Source organism: Hordeum vulgare, chromosome 5H, assembly GCF_904849725.1.
Source record: "Hordeum vulgare subsp. vulgare chromosome 5H, MorexV3_pseudomolecules_assembly, whole genome shotgun sequence".
NCBI lineage: Eukaryota > Viridiplantae > Streptophyta > Magnoliopsida > Poales > Poaceae > Hordeum > Hordeum vulgare.
This window is the reverse complement of record NC_058522.1, coordinates 580,197,514-580,215,199: the sequence shown is the minus strand read 5'-3', so window position 1 is coordinate 580,215,199 and position 17,686 is coordinate 580,197,514. Positions and strand designations below refer to the sequence as shown.

General features: G+C 39.0%; 1 protein-coding gene across 1 annotated transcript in view; it reads left to right on the top strand.

Moving 5' to 3' along the window:
* Positions 1-16,946, top strand: part of LOC123395126 (parkeol synthase-like) — a 36,094-nt gene extending 19,148 nt beyond the window's left edge. Inside the window, exons 8-18 of the mRNA XM_045090063.1 lie at positions 5,381-5,494; positions 8,841-8,963; positions 9,058-9,180; positions 10,745-10,843; positions 13,815-13,871; positions 14,429-14,475; positions 14,574-14,717; positions 14,819-14,996; positions 15,231-15,311; positions 15,396-15,479; positions 16,565-16,946. Coding sequence (XP_044945998.1) covers positions 5,381-5,494; positions 8,841-8,963; positions 9,058-9,180; positions 10,745-10,843; positions 13,815-13,871; positions 14,429-14,475; positions 14,574-14,717; positions 14,819-14,996; positions 15,231-15,311; positions 15,396-15,479; positions 16,565-16,684 — 1,170 coding nt within the window. The 3' untranslated portion in view covers positions 16,685-16,946. The remainder of the gene's footprint in view (positions 1-5,380; positions 5,495-8,840; positions 8,964-9,057; positions 9,181-10,744; positions 10,844-13,814; positions 13,872-14,428; positions 14,476-14,573; positions 14,718-14,818; positions 14,997-15,230; positions 15,312-15,395; positions 15,480-16,564) is intronic.
* Positions 16,947-17,686: the final 740 nt, after the last annotated feature.

Below are 17,686 nucleotides of genomic sequence, written 5' to 3'. Positions count from 1 at the left end.
CTGATAGATTGGACAGAAATACAAAGCTATAAAATTACACAACAAAGAAAATACTCATATAATGTCAGTGAAATCTGATCATAAATCCACAGTACATTGTCTCTCAACAAACACACCAAAATAATTGCATCGGATGCATCTCCAAAGAGATCATTGTATTGAAGATGAAGAGAGTGGACTCGTAGGTCCTGAAAGAACTACTCTAACATCACCATAGGTAGCAAGGTTGATGACGATGGCCTCCCCAATGACCCCCCCCTCCGGGGATTGCCAGAATAGGGCATGAGATGGGATCGCTTCAGAGAAGAGGCTTGCGGTGGTGATCAAATTGTTTAGATTCTCGCTCCATGGGTTTCAAAATATATATGAGAATTTACAGGCCAAGAACTAAGGAAAACAGAGAGCACCAGGGGGCCCACAAGCTGCGCCGACGCACCGTACCCCCTAGGGAGCGCCCTACTGGCTTGTGGGGCCCTGTTGCTCTTCTTGTCCTCCCTGAAATCATCTAAGGTTTCTTATTTTCAAGTAAAATAATCAAATAGTTTCGTCGTGATTGGACTTTTGTAGTTATGGATTTTATATAAAATCAAAAGCTGCAGAAGTTTGAAAATGCACTGTGCACTAAATTAATAGGTAAGTTCAGAAAAATAATATAAAATGACATAGAGATCATACAAAAGTTATAATATAATACCATTTAACAGTAAAAAATTATAGATACGTTTGGAGACGTACAGTGGTGCATACATGGGAGAGGTCGGCATTGAGAAAGTGACTAATTAACAAGGAAGGTTGAGTCAGCTAGTCATTACTCATTAGTCAATGTCAAGTAAGATCCTTGTCACCATGCTTGCCCACGTATAGAAAACCTCTTTCATTTGGGTGAAGGGACGGCGTATCTCGAATGATTTTCATAGTTGGAGAACGAATTAACTTACACTGAAGACTAGAGGTTGTTTCTGGCCTTTGGGAAGATGAGGGTCCAATAATTAACTTTTCTTTACTTATCAATGAAATTCCATAATTTTCACTAGCACAAAACACATGTTCATTGTTTCTTTGCATGGGTTTACACAACTGGTTTTATAACTGGTGGTGCTATGTCTATAGTATAATTCCCCTAATAGCAGGGTAGGTTAGAGGTGACCAACCGGCAACGTTAGTCTAGTGACTAATCGATGGTAGTTGCGGAGGTAGGCATGTAAGTTCACAAATCAGGCTTCAAACCCAAATTTACACCTCATGTATGCACATATTGTTCTAGTGTAGAACATTACAACACAAGACTTCAGATAGTGAGGCATTATTATTTTTATATTGAAGTTGGGGTGCGGGGCGTTGTATATCCCTTATTTATAGTGTTAAGTACAACGAGTAGTTTCATCATAAATATATACATGTATTGTGTTAATTACATGTCACTTTTTGAATAAAATATACTTGGGTTATGATCTGATGCCTTAAGAATCATCTCATGTCGTGATGGATTTAGTTGCGCTCGGAGTGAGCAAGTGAATTATTGTTAGCAATGATATTACTATTTGGAAATGAAACAGTGATCTGGTAAAATAGTGGGAAATATTGTAATGCATTGTTGTTACCTATTTCCACATATATTCGAAAACATAGTATCGCAATATCATAGTACCACGTGGTTTTATGTGGCATTGCAAAAATAAAATTAATAAGCATTTGAAGAGCTTTCATATTGCAAATCACAAGATGGTAGAAGAATTTGGTGATTCATAGATAGTTTTAGTATGGACGATTGATAGTTTCTTCGGTGGCTTGAGATAACAATGCAAGTGAGTACTCAATGGGTAGTTTGTGGATCACCGTTTAGTTCATTTTCCTTCATAAATGAATTTACTGTCTATTTGGGAAGTTTTGAGTAGACCCAGTGATAAAAGAAATGAAACATGTACCGCGAGTTGTGTTTCACATCTTAATTAAGGTATGTGGGATAAGCATGTATCTAAACAATCTACACAAGTTAGCATCAACAATTATTGTAGTACAACTTGAAAGGATGGTTACAGAATTTCCTTTACCTCTGGATAAAGTCTATATAAATTATTGGTACATGCTACATTGTAAGTACTCCATGGGGTGAATAAAAATCACATAGATATGTTGTGCCATGAAGAAACCTAAGTATCCAATGGTAACTGCACGTGCAAATCAATCGTCAATTGCTCTTCTTGAGAGCGCATATACCACATTTGAATTTTTTAGATACTTCCAGCATTTTATTTTTCTGCTTTTTTTGTTGAAAAGGAGGCATCTTATTTAAACAGAGATAAGGTTGTTCGATTCTTTTTTTTGAACAGAGAGATGCATGCGTCCTTTTGTTTAAACAGAGATAAGGTTGTTCGATTCGAGTACATCCGAAAATAGACAAAGACATGCAAGATACATAGCGGCATACGCGCCACAACCGGCTGTAATAATAGAACTAGATGACTAGCCACCTATCCTATTAGTATGTCCCCATCCAAACCGGTTGAAGATACCCAGAGCTACCATCTCCCAGCGGGCACACCCAGTAATCAAAGGCTCCCTGGCCTCCACATGAGTGAGTAATGACCACGTGCGGATCAAGGCAGTAGTCCGGAATAAAACCTGTAAAAAATTGATAGAGCTATATCTATTAAACACTAAATCATTCCTGCAGTTCCATGTCGCCCAAAGTAATGCACATGTTCCCACTCGAGTAAGTTGTGCCAATCCAAAATCAACCCCCCGTAGCCACGTCCCAAATAACGTGTTTATGCTGTTCGGAGGACTAATATTGAAAGCAATGTGAATCGTGCGCCTTAATAGTTTAGCCAACGGGCAGTCGAGAAAGAGGTGCTTAATACTTTCCTTATTGTTACAGAAGCTACATCTTAGATTTCCTTTCCAATTCCGTTTTGCCAGATTGTCTTTTGTTAGAATAGCACCTTGTGGACAAACCACATAAAGATCTTTATTCTGCAAGGCACTTTGACTTTCCAAATACGCACGGATTTTGGAATAGGCACCACATCTATGAGCTGCAAATACATAGATTTTACAGTGAAAACTTCATTAGTTGTCAACTGCCATTGAATACTATCAGGTGAGTCAAAAAGGCTTATGTTCATTAACCTTCTATCAACTTGATTCTATCCAACACTGGATGTTTCTAGAACAATAATTCTATTACACCACCTTTGCTAAAAAGTAATACCAAGAAGTGGGTGTAACTCATGCGTAAAGTAGTTGCAATTTTAATATAAGCCAGGGTAGCATACTGAGCAATATGCATCTACCAGTTGCACAAAAAAGCATAAAGCTGACACGAGAATCTGCACAACCGGCTTGTACTTCAACAGCAAGATGAACAATCACGCATATGTAGCACGTGTCTTCATCTCTCATTATCTATTCACCCAAACGAGAGAATTATGTGGTGTTTCGGCCAACAAGGAATAAATGATAGCACATGCAGTATGGTCCTAGAACTATCGGTCGTTATTGTCCAAGATGACCCTGTTGTCAGTACATGGTACAGCTCCATAAAAATATGACAGTGGTGCGGATTCACTCTCCTGTTATTCCTAACATCACTCATCCCAAAGATTACATGAAAAAATGTCATGCCTAGTAACATATTCGTAGAATACATGGTTCTACAGTGCTAGTGGCATTGGCGATGCCAAGAAGGCCATGGAAATACGGATGTCGAGCAGTGAAGAAAGATATATATAGGCTTTAACACAAAATGCCACAGCTTGATTATCTTGAGGTTGCTTACTTCAAACTTCAAAGGATACTTCTGCAAATAGTAGTATCAAATACGTTAATATAGGGGGTGTTTGTTTCCAGGGACTTTTTGGTGTAGGGACTAAAAAAAGTCTCTTTTAATCCCATGTGAAACAAACAGGAGAGACTTTTAGGGACTAAAAAGGGGTATTTGAGACTAAAGGAAGAAGTCCCTATGGGAGGGTCTTTTTAAAACTTTTTGGGCACTTTTTTCAACTATGCCCCTACTTTTACCATGTTATTTAATAACTACTACTACATTACTAGGGATAACATGGTCTTTTTGCATGTCATTTAATGACCTCTAGTCTCTGTTTAGTCATGAAAACAAACGGATAGGGACTAGAGACTTTTTAGTTGGGATTTAAAAAATTCCTGGAACTTCTGAAACAAACAGAGCCATAGTAAGACGCATATGATAACGTAGATACTTATTTACTGAAGCCACTGCTGTGATATGATATCAAGCACCCACTGTGGTATGACCTGGGCCAATAATCGGTCAGCCCTTGGTCTTAGCCGACGCATTTTGCGGCTCTTCGGTCGCTTCCGCAGCCTCCTCATGTATTTTCTATAGGCTACTAAAACAAATCGACACCATTAACTATACTGCAGTTTACTAAAGAGGATTTGTAAGCTATAGCCTGACACCCCTCAGGCTATAGGTAATGGCGTCGATTCCTACTATTCAAAGTGGTTCTAGTTGTGTTATGCATGCTCCTGTCAACTTTAAGCTTTTGCTGGCTCATTTTGTTTGAAATTAATTAAGTTGAATACCACAACCAAGTTGAACTCTGGTGCACAGCACCATGTTGTGTTACTGAACCCTTAGTTTGCCTTTCCTGTCTAATTATTCCTTCTCCCTATTCTGTGGCATTAGAGGGGAACGATGTGCATTTATATACTTTTGAGTGATTCCATTTTGTACTTCATAAATATTTAGTGAACTTCTATCAGAAATACTAGCAAAAGGGCACGTGCGTTGCAACGGAAGAAAAAAAACCATACACTCTTAATTTATAAAAAATGATCTATAATCTGAGACTTCGTAGTTAGGGCACAAACAAATATAGGTTTACCCTATAAAAGTTCAGTTCAAGATTTCACAGGTCTTCTATTTTTACACGGCTTACATGTAGATTTAATACATATAAAGAAACGGCAAGTGATCTTCAATTTCATCTCCAATCCAGATTTTGTTGACGTGTTCATCCCCAATCGGGATTAGTACCGCTATGAAAGAAAGACGAATAACGAATTATTTATTAAAATTGCACCCTAGATAATTTTTTTATTAAATATTTAACATGTAAAATAACATCATATTTAAATTCTACATATTTTTCTAATCAAATTCCATATATAATATGTTAAATTTGAAGTTACGATTCAAAAAATATGAGTATTTTAAAAAACATTTAATAAGTACTGCGTGTTTAATGTTAGAAACATCAGGGGTTTTCTATAAAATAACAAGACGGACTAAGAATACCTATTTCTTTTATTAGTAGGTATAGATATGCCGACTGCGTTTGTTTTCAATCATCTAGTCACTATAGCCGGAAAGGAAACTAATTAGGTAAACTATACACAGCCGTTAAATATGCTTGCTTGCTGGATTGAAGATCCAAACTCAGAGGCATTCAAATGCCATATTCCACGAGTATATGATTACATATGGATTGCTGAAGATGGCATGAAGATGCAGGTAACTACTGATTGCTCTTTTTTTTAGTATTCATATTATTCTTATGACCCACTTCCTGCTATTTCATTCAAATTCCATTCATACAACTACTGCATCGATAAGATTATCAACATGTCCACTTTAATGGTGTTTGCTAACAGTTTTGGCATGCTATATTAGGCCTTTTATCGGATCTGCCAGGTATTGAACATTGTTGGGATTGTTAGGCCTTTTATATTTGTACCGTTGTCAGGTCCTATGTATCTTCGCCTATGTTGTTCCAACATAGCCGGACACAAGCCCGGATAAAGCAGGAGGAGTTGTGATTGTTGGGAACATGCCCATGGCTGTGGTGACCGGGTCGAGTCTGTGGCGGGTGTGGGCATTCGTCGCCAGTAAACCTCGTGTCCTCTGTGCTTCGTCTACCTTTCGTCCGAGCGAGAGAGAGGAAGAGTTAGACTAGGGTTAGCCCCAACAGTGATACGCGTGGTGAGCCAGCAACTATTTTAGCCATTCTTATATATGGATATGAAATCCTATAAAAATTCGTCGATGCATAGCCCTCTTAGCGACGCGACATATCGGAATGCGGGTATGGTGTTAAATGGGCAAGGTCCGGGCTACCATCCCCTTGCTGGCAAGCCATATCTTGACTTGGATACGGTGATAAGCGAGCAAGGATCAAGTCATTGCATCCTTAGTGACGTGCTGCATCGACGTTTAGGTGTAGTGAAAAATAAGTAAGGGTCTTCGCATTTGACTAGACGGATGTGAAGGTTAAGGAAGCTAGTTGAGCCTAGTAGGTTATCTATGGGTAACTGTAATGTAGGGTGGCTCATGGGTAGGCTCTGAGAGGTAGTTCATACTACGATTTAGTGACGTGTGAACATTCTTTGCATTCGGAGGATGTGTAAAATACCGGTTTAAGGCTATGGTACACATGAATGACCGGGACCAAAAATGGAGTATGCATGGTGATTGACAAGAAGCTTAAGGATTATGTGGTTGACATCAAGAGCAAGGAGATAGGATTATTCTAGTGAAGTTGTACGCTGGTGATTTGGTTCTTGATGTTACTAGTGCTTAATCCCCTCAAATAGGTCTCGATGAGAGTGTTAAGAGGCATTTCTAGGAGGAGCTGGATGCATTGGTCAGCGGTGTACCATCTCCGAGAAGCTATTTATAGGAGGAGACCTCAATGGACATGTAGGCTCATCTAGAATAGGTTTTAAGTGGGTGCATGGGGGTTTCAGGTTCGAGAGTAGGAACCAAGAAGGGCAGGTGCTTTGAATTTTGCTTTGGCTCACGACTTAATTGTAGTGAATACCTTCTTTACAAAGAGAGACTCTCATCTAGTAACCTTTAGCCGTGGTCATCATTGTGGCCAAATTGGTTTCATCCCGTTGGGGAACGTTGCATGGAAAATTTAAAAAATTCGACGCACACGTAAGATCTATTTATGGAGATGTATAGCTACGAGAGGCGGTGTGCATCTACATATCCTTGCAGATCATTAAGCGGCAAGTGTTAAGAAACACGGTTGATGTAGTCATACTCTTCATGATCCAATTGTGATCCGTCCCGATCTAGCGCCGAACGGACGGCACCTTCGCCTTCAGCACACACACAACTCGATGAAGTCTCCGCCTCCTCGATCTAGCGAGCGAGGGTGGAGTAGTAGATGAGTTCTCCGGCAAACACGACGGCGTGGTGGCAATGGTGGTGGTGCTATCCCTGCAGGACTACGCCTAGCGCTATCAAAACCACGAACGAAGGAGAAATCGATCTAGCTAGGGAGAGAGAGGGGCGCCAAGGGCTTCGTGTGTGCTCTTGGGGCGCCCCTCCCCTCTATATATAGGTGGAGGGGCGTGGGGAACAGCCCCTCCAAGCCCTAGGGCGTAGCCAAGGAGAGAGGAGGTGGAATCCTAGTCCCCTCCTTCCCTTCCATAGAAAGGTGAACTTTTCACCTTTCCCAACTACATGGGCCTTGAGAGATTTGTGCGCTTGGCCCAGTAAGGACACGGTGTCTCCGCTCAGCCCATGCAAACCCTTAGGATGTGATGGAACCCTTGGTGTACTTTTGGACTCCTCTGGAAGTTTCCAGAACCTTCTGGAAGCTTTCTGGTACAATATCGGAAAAACCCAAAACTTTTCCGGTAGCCAAAATATGACTTCCCATATATAAATATTTACCTCCGGACCATTCCGGAGCTCGTCGTTACGTCTGGATCTCATACGTGAATCCGGAAAACTTTCGGTGACCAACATATATAACTCATCAACACTATATCGTCATCGAACGTTAAGTGTGCAGACCCGTTCGAGAACTATGCACACATGACCGGGACACCTATATGGTCAATAACCAATAGCGGGACCTGGATGCCCATATTGGTTCCTACATATTCTACGGAGATCTTTATCGGTCGAACCACGTTGTCAAGGATTCAATCAATCTCGTATGCAGTTCCCTTTGTCCATCGCTATGTTACTTACCCGAGATTCGATCGTCAGTATCTCCATACCTAGTTCAATCTCGTTACCCGCAAGTCTCTTTGCTCGTTACAAGATCCTGTGACTAACTCCTTAGTAACATTGCTTGCAAGCTTCTTGTGATGTTGTATTACCGAGTGGGCCTAGAGATACCTCTCCGTCATACGGAGTGACAAATCCCAGTCTTGATCCTAACCAACCCAAAAGACACCCTTGGAGATACCTGTAAAGCACCTTTATAGTCACTCAGTTACGTTCTGACGTTTGATACACACAAGGCATTCCTCCGGTGTCGGAGAGTTGGATGATCTCATAGTCGTAGGAACAGATAATTGACATGGATAAAGCAGTAGCAATAAACTGACGCGATCAAGCGCTATGCTTAAAGTTCGGTCTTGTTCATCACATCATTCTTCTAATGATGTGACCCTGTTATCAAATGATAACTCATGTCTATGGTCAGGAAACCTTGATCATCTTTGCTCAACGAGCTAGTCTACTAGAGGCTTACTAGGGACATAGTGTTTGTCTATATATCCATACATGTATCTGAATTTTCGATCAATACAATTTTAGCATGGATAATAAATGATTTTCATGAATAATAAAATATAATAATAAATTCTTAAGGAAGGAGTCTACTGGAACATGGGTGGACACTAGCTAGTAATAGTTTTCGGCTACCCCAGCTAAATGTGGTTGTCCAGGAAGTCTCACCTCGATCGCACGCACAAGCTCTACTAGCGTACAAATCATAAAATTATTATTCATAAAAGAGATATCTGTAGTGCAGCCCTAGCGCCCCCATTTTATGCAAGTTAACGCCCTATTGGGCCATAATAAGGTTTCAACTTTTCTACGCTGTCCACTGCAGATTTATGATGGCAGCCAAGTCTGGGACGCAGGTTTCACTGTTGAGGCCCTTGTGGGTACTGACCTTGTCAATGAGCTTGGACCAACTCTTAAAAGAGCGCACTCTTTCCTTAAGAATTCACAGGTACATGCATGCTATAATCGACAACGAAGTTATCTAAAAATGTCAATTTCATTCGGTAGTGTGCTTAACAAAAAATATTTTTTTGCTATGAAAGTTGCTTGAGGATTTCCCCGGAGATTTCAACCACACGTATCGCCACATTTGCAAAGGTGGTTGGACATTTACTACAGCTGATGATGGTTGGCAAGTTTCAGATTGCACTGCAACAGCATTAAAGGTGCAAAATTATATTTTCCATATAACCAATACAAAACTTTTATTGCCTAATTTAATTTCTTTCAATTTGTCTATTGAACACGTTATGTTCTCATGCATATACTAAAATAAAGTGTTGCTTTGATATGCGCTAGCAGGTTGGTACGTACGACACGCATGCACGATACCTATTCATGCAATGTATATTAAGATGAATTTATAGCGATAGAATATAAAATATGATATATACAATGCCTTTTAAAACACTAAATATCACACATTACACACTAATTTGTAATATTTATTTATTATATTTAGCAATAAATAACTTGCATGTGGAAATTAGTTAAGAAATCTTTGGATATGGAAAGAAATTTTAAAAATAAGTTTGACGATGGCAGGGGTTTATAGGAATGAAATTAAACCATCTGGTTACAGATGGGGCTAGGCATGGGGTGGGTGGAAAAAGTCTGAGTGAAGGAATTTCTTCATCCGGTGGGTCCTCTCCAATCATGTGGTTAGATGGATGCTCTCATATAAATACAAACCTCTAGATTGATGGGTATAGGATGTAGGCAGTGAAAACAAGAGTCACATGGATTCACTCTTTATTAGTTTAGATACGAAACTTTCCCTAGGCATCATTACTACAAACATGGAATTTAAAGTTTCAAAAAATTCAAAAAAATGGAATTTAAAGTTGTTGCACAGCACCGAGCTCATTGTCACATGAAATTTAATTCTAGAAGGGACCCACATGGGGGCCATGAAAGAAAATTACCTTTTTCTCCTTATCCGCCTATTCCTTAATTTCAGCTCCTTCGTGTACCCTTGCTCATAATCTTGTTGTTCTAACCTACTCCGTTCCAGAATATAAGTTGTATTGATTTCCATGCAAGTCAACCATTTGAATGTTCGACCAAGATTATATAATAAAATAACTACATCTGCAATATCTAATAGATAAAATATGAAACTACTTTTCATGATGGATCAAATGATATAAATTTTCTATTGTCAATACCGATATATTTTTTCTAAAAACTTGACGAAACATGCAATCGTTTGAGTTTTCAAAAAACAAATACACCTTATATAAAGGAACAAAGGGAGTACGTGTTAAGGGGAAACAACATACATAAAAATCCTTTTGAAACCCAATGAAGTTGGTAAACTAAGATATTGTACTCACCGGGTTAGGAGTAGAATCAGTTAAAACTACTTGCAAGGAGGGGATTCCCCTACCAACAACGACTCCAATAAGATTAGGAGGTTGCAGCCGAAATTTATGATGGAATAGACAGGGGATGGTGGCCAATTTTTGGTTTCTCCAAATTTTTATATTTGCTTTTGCAGGGTAGCCACGTGCATCACACACTATAGAGTCAGTTCAGGCGGGACCTGACCCAATTGAAGTAATATCACTATCTATTATAGCCTGTAAAAGTAGTTTGTTGATCTTGGTTCTTAGAACCTCATATGGACCAACTGTTCATTTCATATTTTGACTACCCGTTCTTGTTGTTTTGATCTTAATAGATTTCTGTGATTTTCTTACGTATTGATGGTATCACGTTTACATGCAGGCGTGTCTGTTGTTATCAAAGATGTCTCCTGAAATCGTTGGAAAACCGTTGGAAATTTATAGGCAATATGATGGTATCAATGTTCTGATGTCTTTCATGGTAAGCATCATTCGAACTTATGTTACCATTCTACACAAAATATAGTTAATAGTCAGATTTTAAACCACGCATTCACTTTTAAATTGAAAACATATTGGACATGTTGTGCATACTCGCTACTGAGTCTCTGAGGCACGACAAAACTAGTGGAATGTCAGAACTTTTATGCTTCAGTTCCGCTGGATAACAACTTTCTGGATTGCTCTGCTATAATGCCATAGAAATACACACACACACACACACACAGATATATATAGAGGGGGGTGAAGAATAACTAATCCTCACCCAGGGTGACGAATAGCGCAACATGGACTACCACAAACTAGCAAAACATCTATATGTTTGTTGTATGCACACAAAAGTGTGGCTAAAGCCTGCAGCAACATATATCATAAGTGGACGGTTTTGCTAAGAATTTAGTTGACATTAATAAATGTTGTTGTAGAGAAGAAAATGTATTGCGGTGTTGTGACACCACACACACACCGCTAGATTTAACATCACATAAATATTTATTTTTAACCTAAATGTATTTATATTGATTACCTTTGTCACCGGTGTTCAAAAATGCGGAGGAATGAAGTGAGCGGTTGGGCAACGCTTAGTGTCTAGGCATTCCTAGGCTACGCCTGGGCTATCATAGGCATTTGTACTTTTGGGTAATGAACATAAAAAGATACAAAAAACAAGTAAAACATTTCATATGGCCACATAATTATTCAAAAAACTGGGGAAACACTTTATTAATAGCTTAACTGAAAGCAAAGCGGTGGAGCTCTCCCTATCGCATAAGCAATGCTTAAGCGGCCTTGGTAATGCTTAAGCTATCCATAATTCAAACTACTATATTCCCTATCTAATTAAGAGATAAAAGAACAGTACACGACTTGATTAAACACTTCCAATCTCCTTCTTGATTTCCACATAATATTCTGGATATGTAGGTTGCCTTCTCGTCACAAAGAATAAATACATTTTGTATATAACCTTGAATGTTGATCATGAGATGTATACTGTAAATAGCATAGAATGTAAGTACGCGACACTAAACACAAATATAGAATTTAAAAATATCATTGCAAATATATTAAAGAAAGAGCTAAGCTGAGCATTTAACCCAATTATGTTAATGTGCCATGAATGATTCAAATATGACCAAATTATTTTGGTAAAAATACAACAGTTTTTAATAATTTATCAATGGCTCCTGCAAGGAAAAGCATATTCACTAGCTAAAATATAATCCTCTCTCGCACGCATTCTAACACTGATACTATATTCCTTTAAGTGTAATGCCACCTTGCGTCCAAAATTTGTTTACTCCCCAGCCCCCATGTGGGCATGCAAGGTCATGCATTGCACTCCTCCTATGCTTTCATCCTCAATTCAACTAAAAACATTCTATTGGTTGAACAACGAGGGTTATATGCTAACCCTCAGCCACCTAAATAGCCAATATGGAATTAATCCTACAACCCCACTTCCACTTATGGGCCTCTTGGGCCCAAACCATAATTGTTACGTGCTTTCAATAACTAGGGTGTTACAGTTACCCCCTTAAGAGCTGATACCCTTGGTAGCATACCATATATACCTCAAGTGGATACCTAGGATCCCCTCTCGTACTGTACCGTGATTATACTCTAATACCACTGTAACAATCATGCGGTCATGATCTTCTTACCGCCCAGCCCTCACGTAGGATAGCATGCAAATTAATGTGTAGCACTCCCTTTATTCTTCCGTGCTCACTTCGTTTAAATGGGTTAACCATGAGGTTGATTGGAACCGTGATGGTTATATAATGATTCTTACCCACCTAAATAACCAACATGGGACTAATCCCACAACTACACTTCCACTGTTGGGTCTCTTGGGCCCAAACCATTGATATTATTGGCGTCCAATATGATGGGGTATTACACTTTGCTAATGTCACAATCCCACATCTTGTTGATTCTGAATTCACGAAAAGAGAAGCAAAAAAACCAAAGTTTTAAGTAACATGCGGATAAACAATTAGAACGGATGAAGTTTGCTCTAGAGGATCATATCAAATCAAACAATATAGCATTTGGGAATCATGGCTTCCCGACACTGTGAGATTGCATCATCAGTGGTTTTACGTTATTAATCGATCAAGGAGGAGGGAATAGGGTCACCGATCCAATGCCACCATAAGCTCAAGTAACTGCGTTAACTAGAGATGGCTAGTAGGGTGGTGCATCTCGATTGTTCCTCGCCAACGTCAACACTCACAGTGGCATAACAAAAGTCGTCCGACTCCTCTTTGTAGAAGACCAGCCGGAGACCATGTATGGAATCGTGAGAGCGAGAGGAGCGGCTGCAGTGTTGGGATATCGTGGGGGTAGAGTTAGGGATCTCAATTCACAGAGTGGGTCTAATAAAGATGTTGAGAAAATAGTGGTGGGTAATTGTCCAACAAATCATATAGTTATTATTTCTTGCATACAACATAAACAGTAGAACCTTCTCCTCAAGTGGTAGGCTCCTCCAATCTTACATATGGACATGGAGTGGTGCACATTCGAAACACGATATCCTTTTTTTTCATTTTTCTCTTTCAATTTTATTATGTAGTTTTTTACCGAATGGGGCGCTGATTGTTGTCTAACTAAAATGGCACAATCTCATAAAATAAAACAAATCAAAAGTGATATGTGTGTTGCAATATCCTTTACAAGTCTACAACACATACTATGTGATCCTAAACATGACTCATAGAAACACATGCCGCATGTGGTGCCCAAAGTTTGTCTTGTATAGTGATTTGTAATTTACTTTTGTCAGATCAAACACGAAGGGGATAGAATCCAATTTACGATGACCGCATATAGACAGTCTTTCCAATTTTCTATGTTGGAACATTTAAGTTCATGAAATTTCTTTATCAACAGTTTCTCCTTGATGAGCCATTTATCTGATATGTTTGTGTTGATTAACTTTATAGAATAAGGATGGTGGATTTTCATCATTTGAACTCGTAAGGTCTTATGCATGGTTGGAGGTGAGAAATTGACTTCTTTCAGGATCCTCCTTTCTTGTGTTGATATGTATGCATATCTCCCAATTTAGCAAGTTATATTTTGCCCTGATTTCATCACTAAATGAAAGCGTTGAAGATAGAAAGAGATGGGCACACATTGGTGCGCACCACAAGCGGTGATGTATTTATGTAAGCACAAAACACACAAACCACGAGTATTACATAAGCTGGATTTGTTAGATGTACAACAACAGCCAAAGCATATCACTAATAATCTACCTAAATATACTAATAAAGCAGAAGTTAAGCACATGAGGTAAACAAATATAACCAAATACACTGCACCAGAACTTAGAATTGTATCCCAGGTTCGTACAATCTCAAGTATTGCAATATAGCATGCAAAGTTATACCGGTAATTGACTATGAACTTTGCTAAATATATTGCACATATACAAATATAAATTTAAAATATGTCTGACTATCTCTCTAATTACATGCTTGCTTTGTTGAAAAGCAAAGCTACTTTCATCAATGTGACTACTTTATCTATACTGACATGTTTTGTTGAAGTTCAGGATTTTAATCCTTCAGACTCATTTGGGCGCGTTATGATTGAATACCCGTAAGATGAGATAACATATTGATGTTCAGTTCTTATATATACACTTCCTTTTTTTCATTTATATGAAAATCTCCAATCACATAAATCTGAATTGGCAGGTATGTCGAATGTACATCGTCATCAATTCAGTGTCTAGCATTATTCAGAGAACTTAACCCCGGGCACCGCAAGGAAGAGGTGGAAAATTGTATCAGAAAAGGCGCTGATTTCATTGAGAGTTCTCAAAGAAGTGATGGTTCATGGTTAGTATGAGGACACCATCCATACATAACTACAAATACAATACATTGATTATATAATATCTCTACTCTGCTCTTATTGTTCAAAAACTATGTCCTAACAGGTATGGTTCGTGGGGTATTTGTTTCACGTATGCCACATGGTTTGGTGTGGCAGGATTAGTTTCTGTTGGCAAGACATTCGAGAATAGTGTTGCGATCAGAAAGGCTTGTGACTTTCTCTTGTCAAAAGAGCTTCCTTCTGGTGGCTGGGGAGAGAGCTATCTGTCAAGTCATGACGAGGTAACATTGAAGTCGATCTATCAATTTGTCAATCTATCAATTTGTTTGAAGGTGGTATTTAGGGTTCTGGATTTTCTATAGCTAACCGTTTATAGTTGTGGGTTGAGGAATCTGATATTGTGCTAGATAAGGTTCTAAACACCAATACAACTATATAGGCCCTAAATCTAGAGTATAATTAACAACCCTGTAACAGAGAGCTGACCAATCATATTATGAATTACATTGACTCAGGTTTACACAAATCTTAAAGGCAATCGACCTCATGGTACACACACTGCATGGGCCATGCTATCACTAATTGATGCAGGACAGGTCAGTTTTTTTTTCTGTTTCGCTTCTAGATTTCCATAAGACGTGTACATTCGCAAAGTAAACTAATTCAAGGTGTTGTTATAGGAGGAAAGAGATCCAATGCCTCTACATCGAGCAGCAAAGGTTTTGCTAAATTTACAATTGGATGATGGAGAATTTCCACAACAGGTAAGTAATAGTTGTGCATAGAAAGGTATTTTTACTACCATTGGGACATACCAAGGGATATTACTGAATTGTAAACTAGGATGGTAATAATCTCCATGGATACACGAGCATCAGTGCTTTATTCTACCTCACTTATTCTTGGTTCTACACTACAATGAATGCTAGAGGAAATATGTTGGATTTCACATGTACTAATATTTTCCTTGGCAAGTTAAATTATTCATTAAAGAGCTAGTCATCACTAAGCCTTTGGTTTGGACGATGTTGATAAGATTCATGGCAATCTTGTGGATATTAACTTAAATAACAAGATTCCTATAGTTGAAGGATTACTAATCCTTCCAAAATTGGAAACTATCCTAACTTATTAGCGCGTGTGAGTCGAACATTCCACCTCACAAAACATGTTATATGGCCCGTGAGGAAGCTAAACCATCATGATCATATTAAGACCCATCTAGGCAAGCTTCACACAACCGTGAAGCTTCTTCATTTGAGCATATCTTGATGTTTTTTTGTGCATGTTCAACGTTAATCAAAATAGATCCATCCCATGGTGCTCACATATAGGTAGAACAACACCTAGGTAGATAAATGGTTGGAACATGATGAATACATCGATGTTTACGAATGGATGAGGGTCATTTCTTATTTCTTATATAAACCAACATTGGACCAAAGTACTATTGTTCTTTGCACCACAAGTTTCATGATAAACAAACAAATCTTATAGATATGATATTATTATGTTTGCTAAACATACCATGAATAGAATGTAGAATAAAAGATGGTGGCCTCACACATGTCTCCTATTTATTTTTATCTCGGCATGTTTAAATATAATACGCGTGTGAACACTGACCATGTTGCGTGCTTATGTTTGTACATAGTTTTGCATTGTATTGAATATGGTCAGAGACCATGTATCAACCACTGATGATTTGAAATGACAGTACGTACATGTGTTATTCTATTTACACGGAAACTCCTATTCCGAACATAGTTAGTTTATGCACTGTTACCTTTTGGTGTAATGATTATTTATAATGTTGCATTGCGCTGATGAAAAGATCGGTCAACAACAGGAGATCATTGGAGTTTTTCTCCAAACTGCCATGGCCAGTTACTCCCATTACAGGAATGTCTTCCCTATCTGGGCTCTCACAGAATACCGTCGTCGAGTATTGCTTGCAGGCAGGAAATAGGCGCTTGATTTAAAGACGTACAGCAAGCTCTCGGCGTGTGAGATGCAAAAGTTACCTCTTACTCCTTGCACCTTGTACTATGTTTCTCTATCTTTTGTTTGCTTTATACTCTATTCTAGCAATTGTATTTTCTAAGAATAAGATGTGTAATCGTAAGTAACCAGTTCTGTTTAATGGTTGTTCCTTTTCTTTGTAATAAAAAATGTAACCGATAGTACTGCTTCTTTATATAGTTACAATATAATAAAAAGACGGTTGCTACAAATCAGTCAGATGATTTCTCTGTCGGGGTAGCCGTTCGATCTGACGCTATGTTGTTGTTCAATCCAAGCAAGCCCCGTCTCACGTCTTCCTCTGTTCCTCATCTGATTTCATTCTAGAGCAACACGACACCCGCCCCCTGACACATCCGCCAGGTGACCATGCGGCACCGGAGTCGTCGGAAGCGCTGCAATGTAGTGTTGGAACTCCGTCACAGGATTGATCACATCAAATCACGACAAACACGCGCACACAAAATCTTGTAGCCAAAGGCCCTTGTCGTGTCCTAATTTTCCCTCTTTATTTTCTTTTTTTTATCTCAACTCAAGGTATCAAGACTGAAGCCCCTCGTGCACACACACACACACACACACACACACACACACACACACACACACACACACACACACACACACACACACACACACATATATATATATATATATATACAGGAACAACCGACTCATAGACTACGTAAAACTTGATTTCTAGTCCAAACCGGACTGCTGGCAACTCTTATCTAACTAGGACACGTCTAACACTAGGACACGGCTAACACGTAGCTAAAATCTTCTACTCTCGATGCACACACCATGTACAAGTCACTAGTGGAAAACGGGCCTTTGGCCGGGACCCTTTAGTCCCGGCCTACCTCTGGGCCGGGACTAAAGGCCTGGCCATGTCGCCCCAACTCTCAATGCCTCCCTCGAGGCTTTAGTCCCGGCCCGTAAGGAGCCTTTA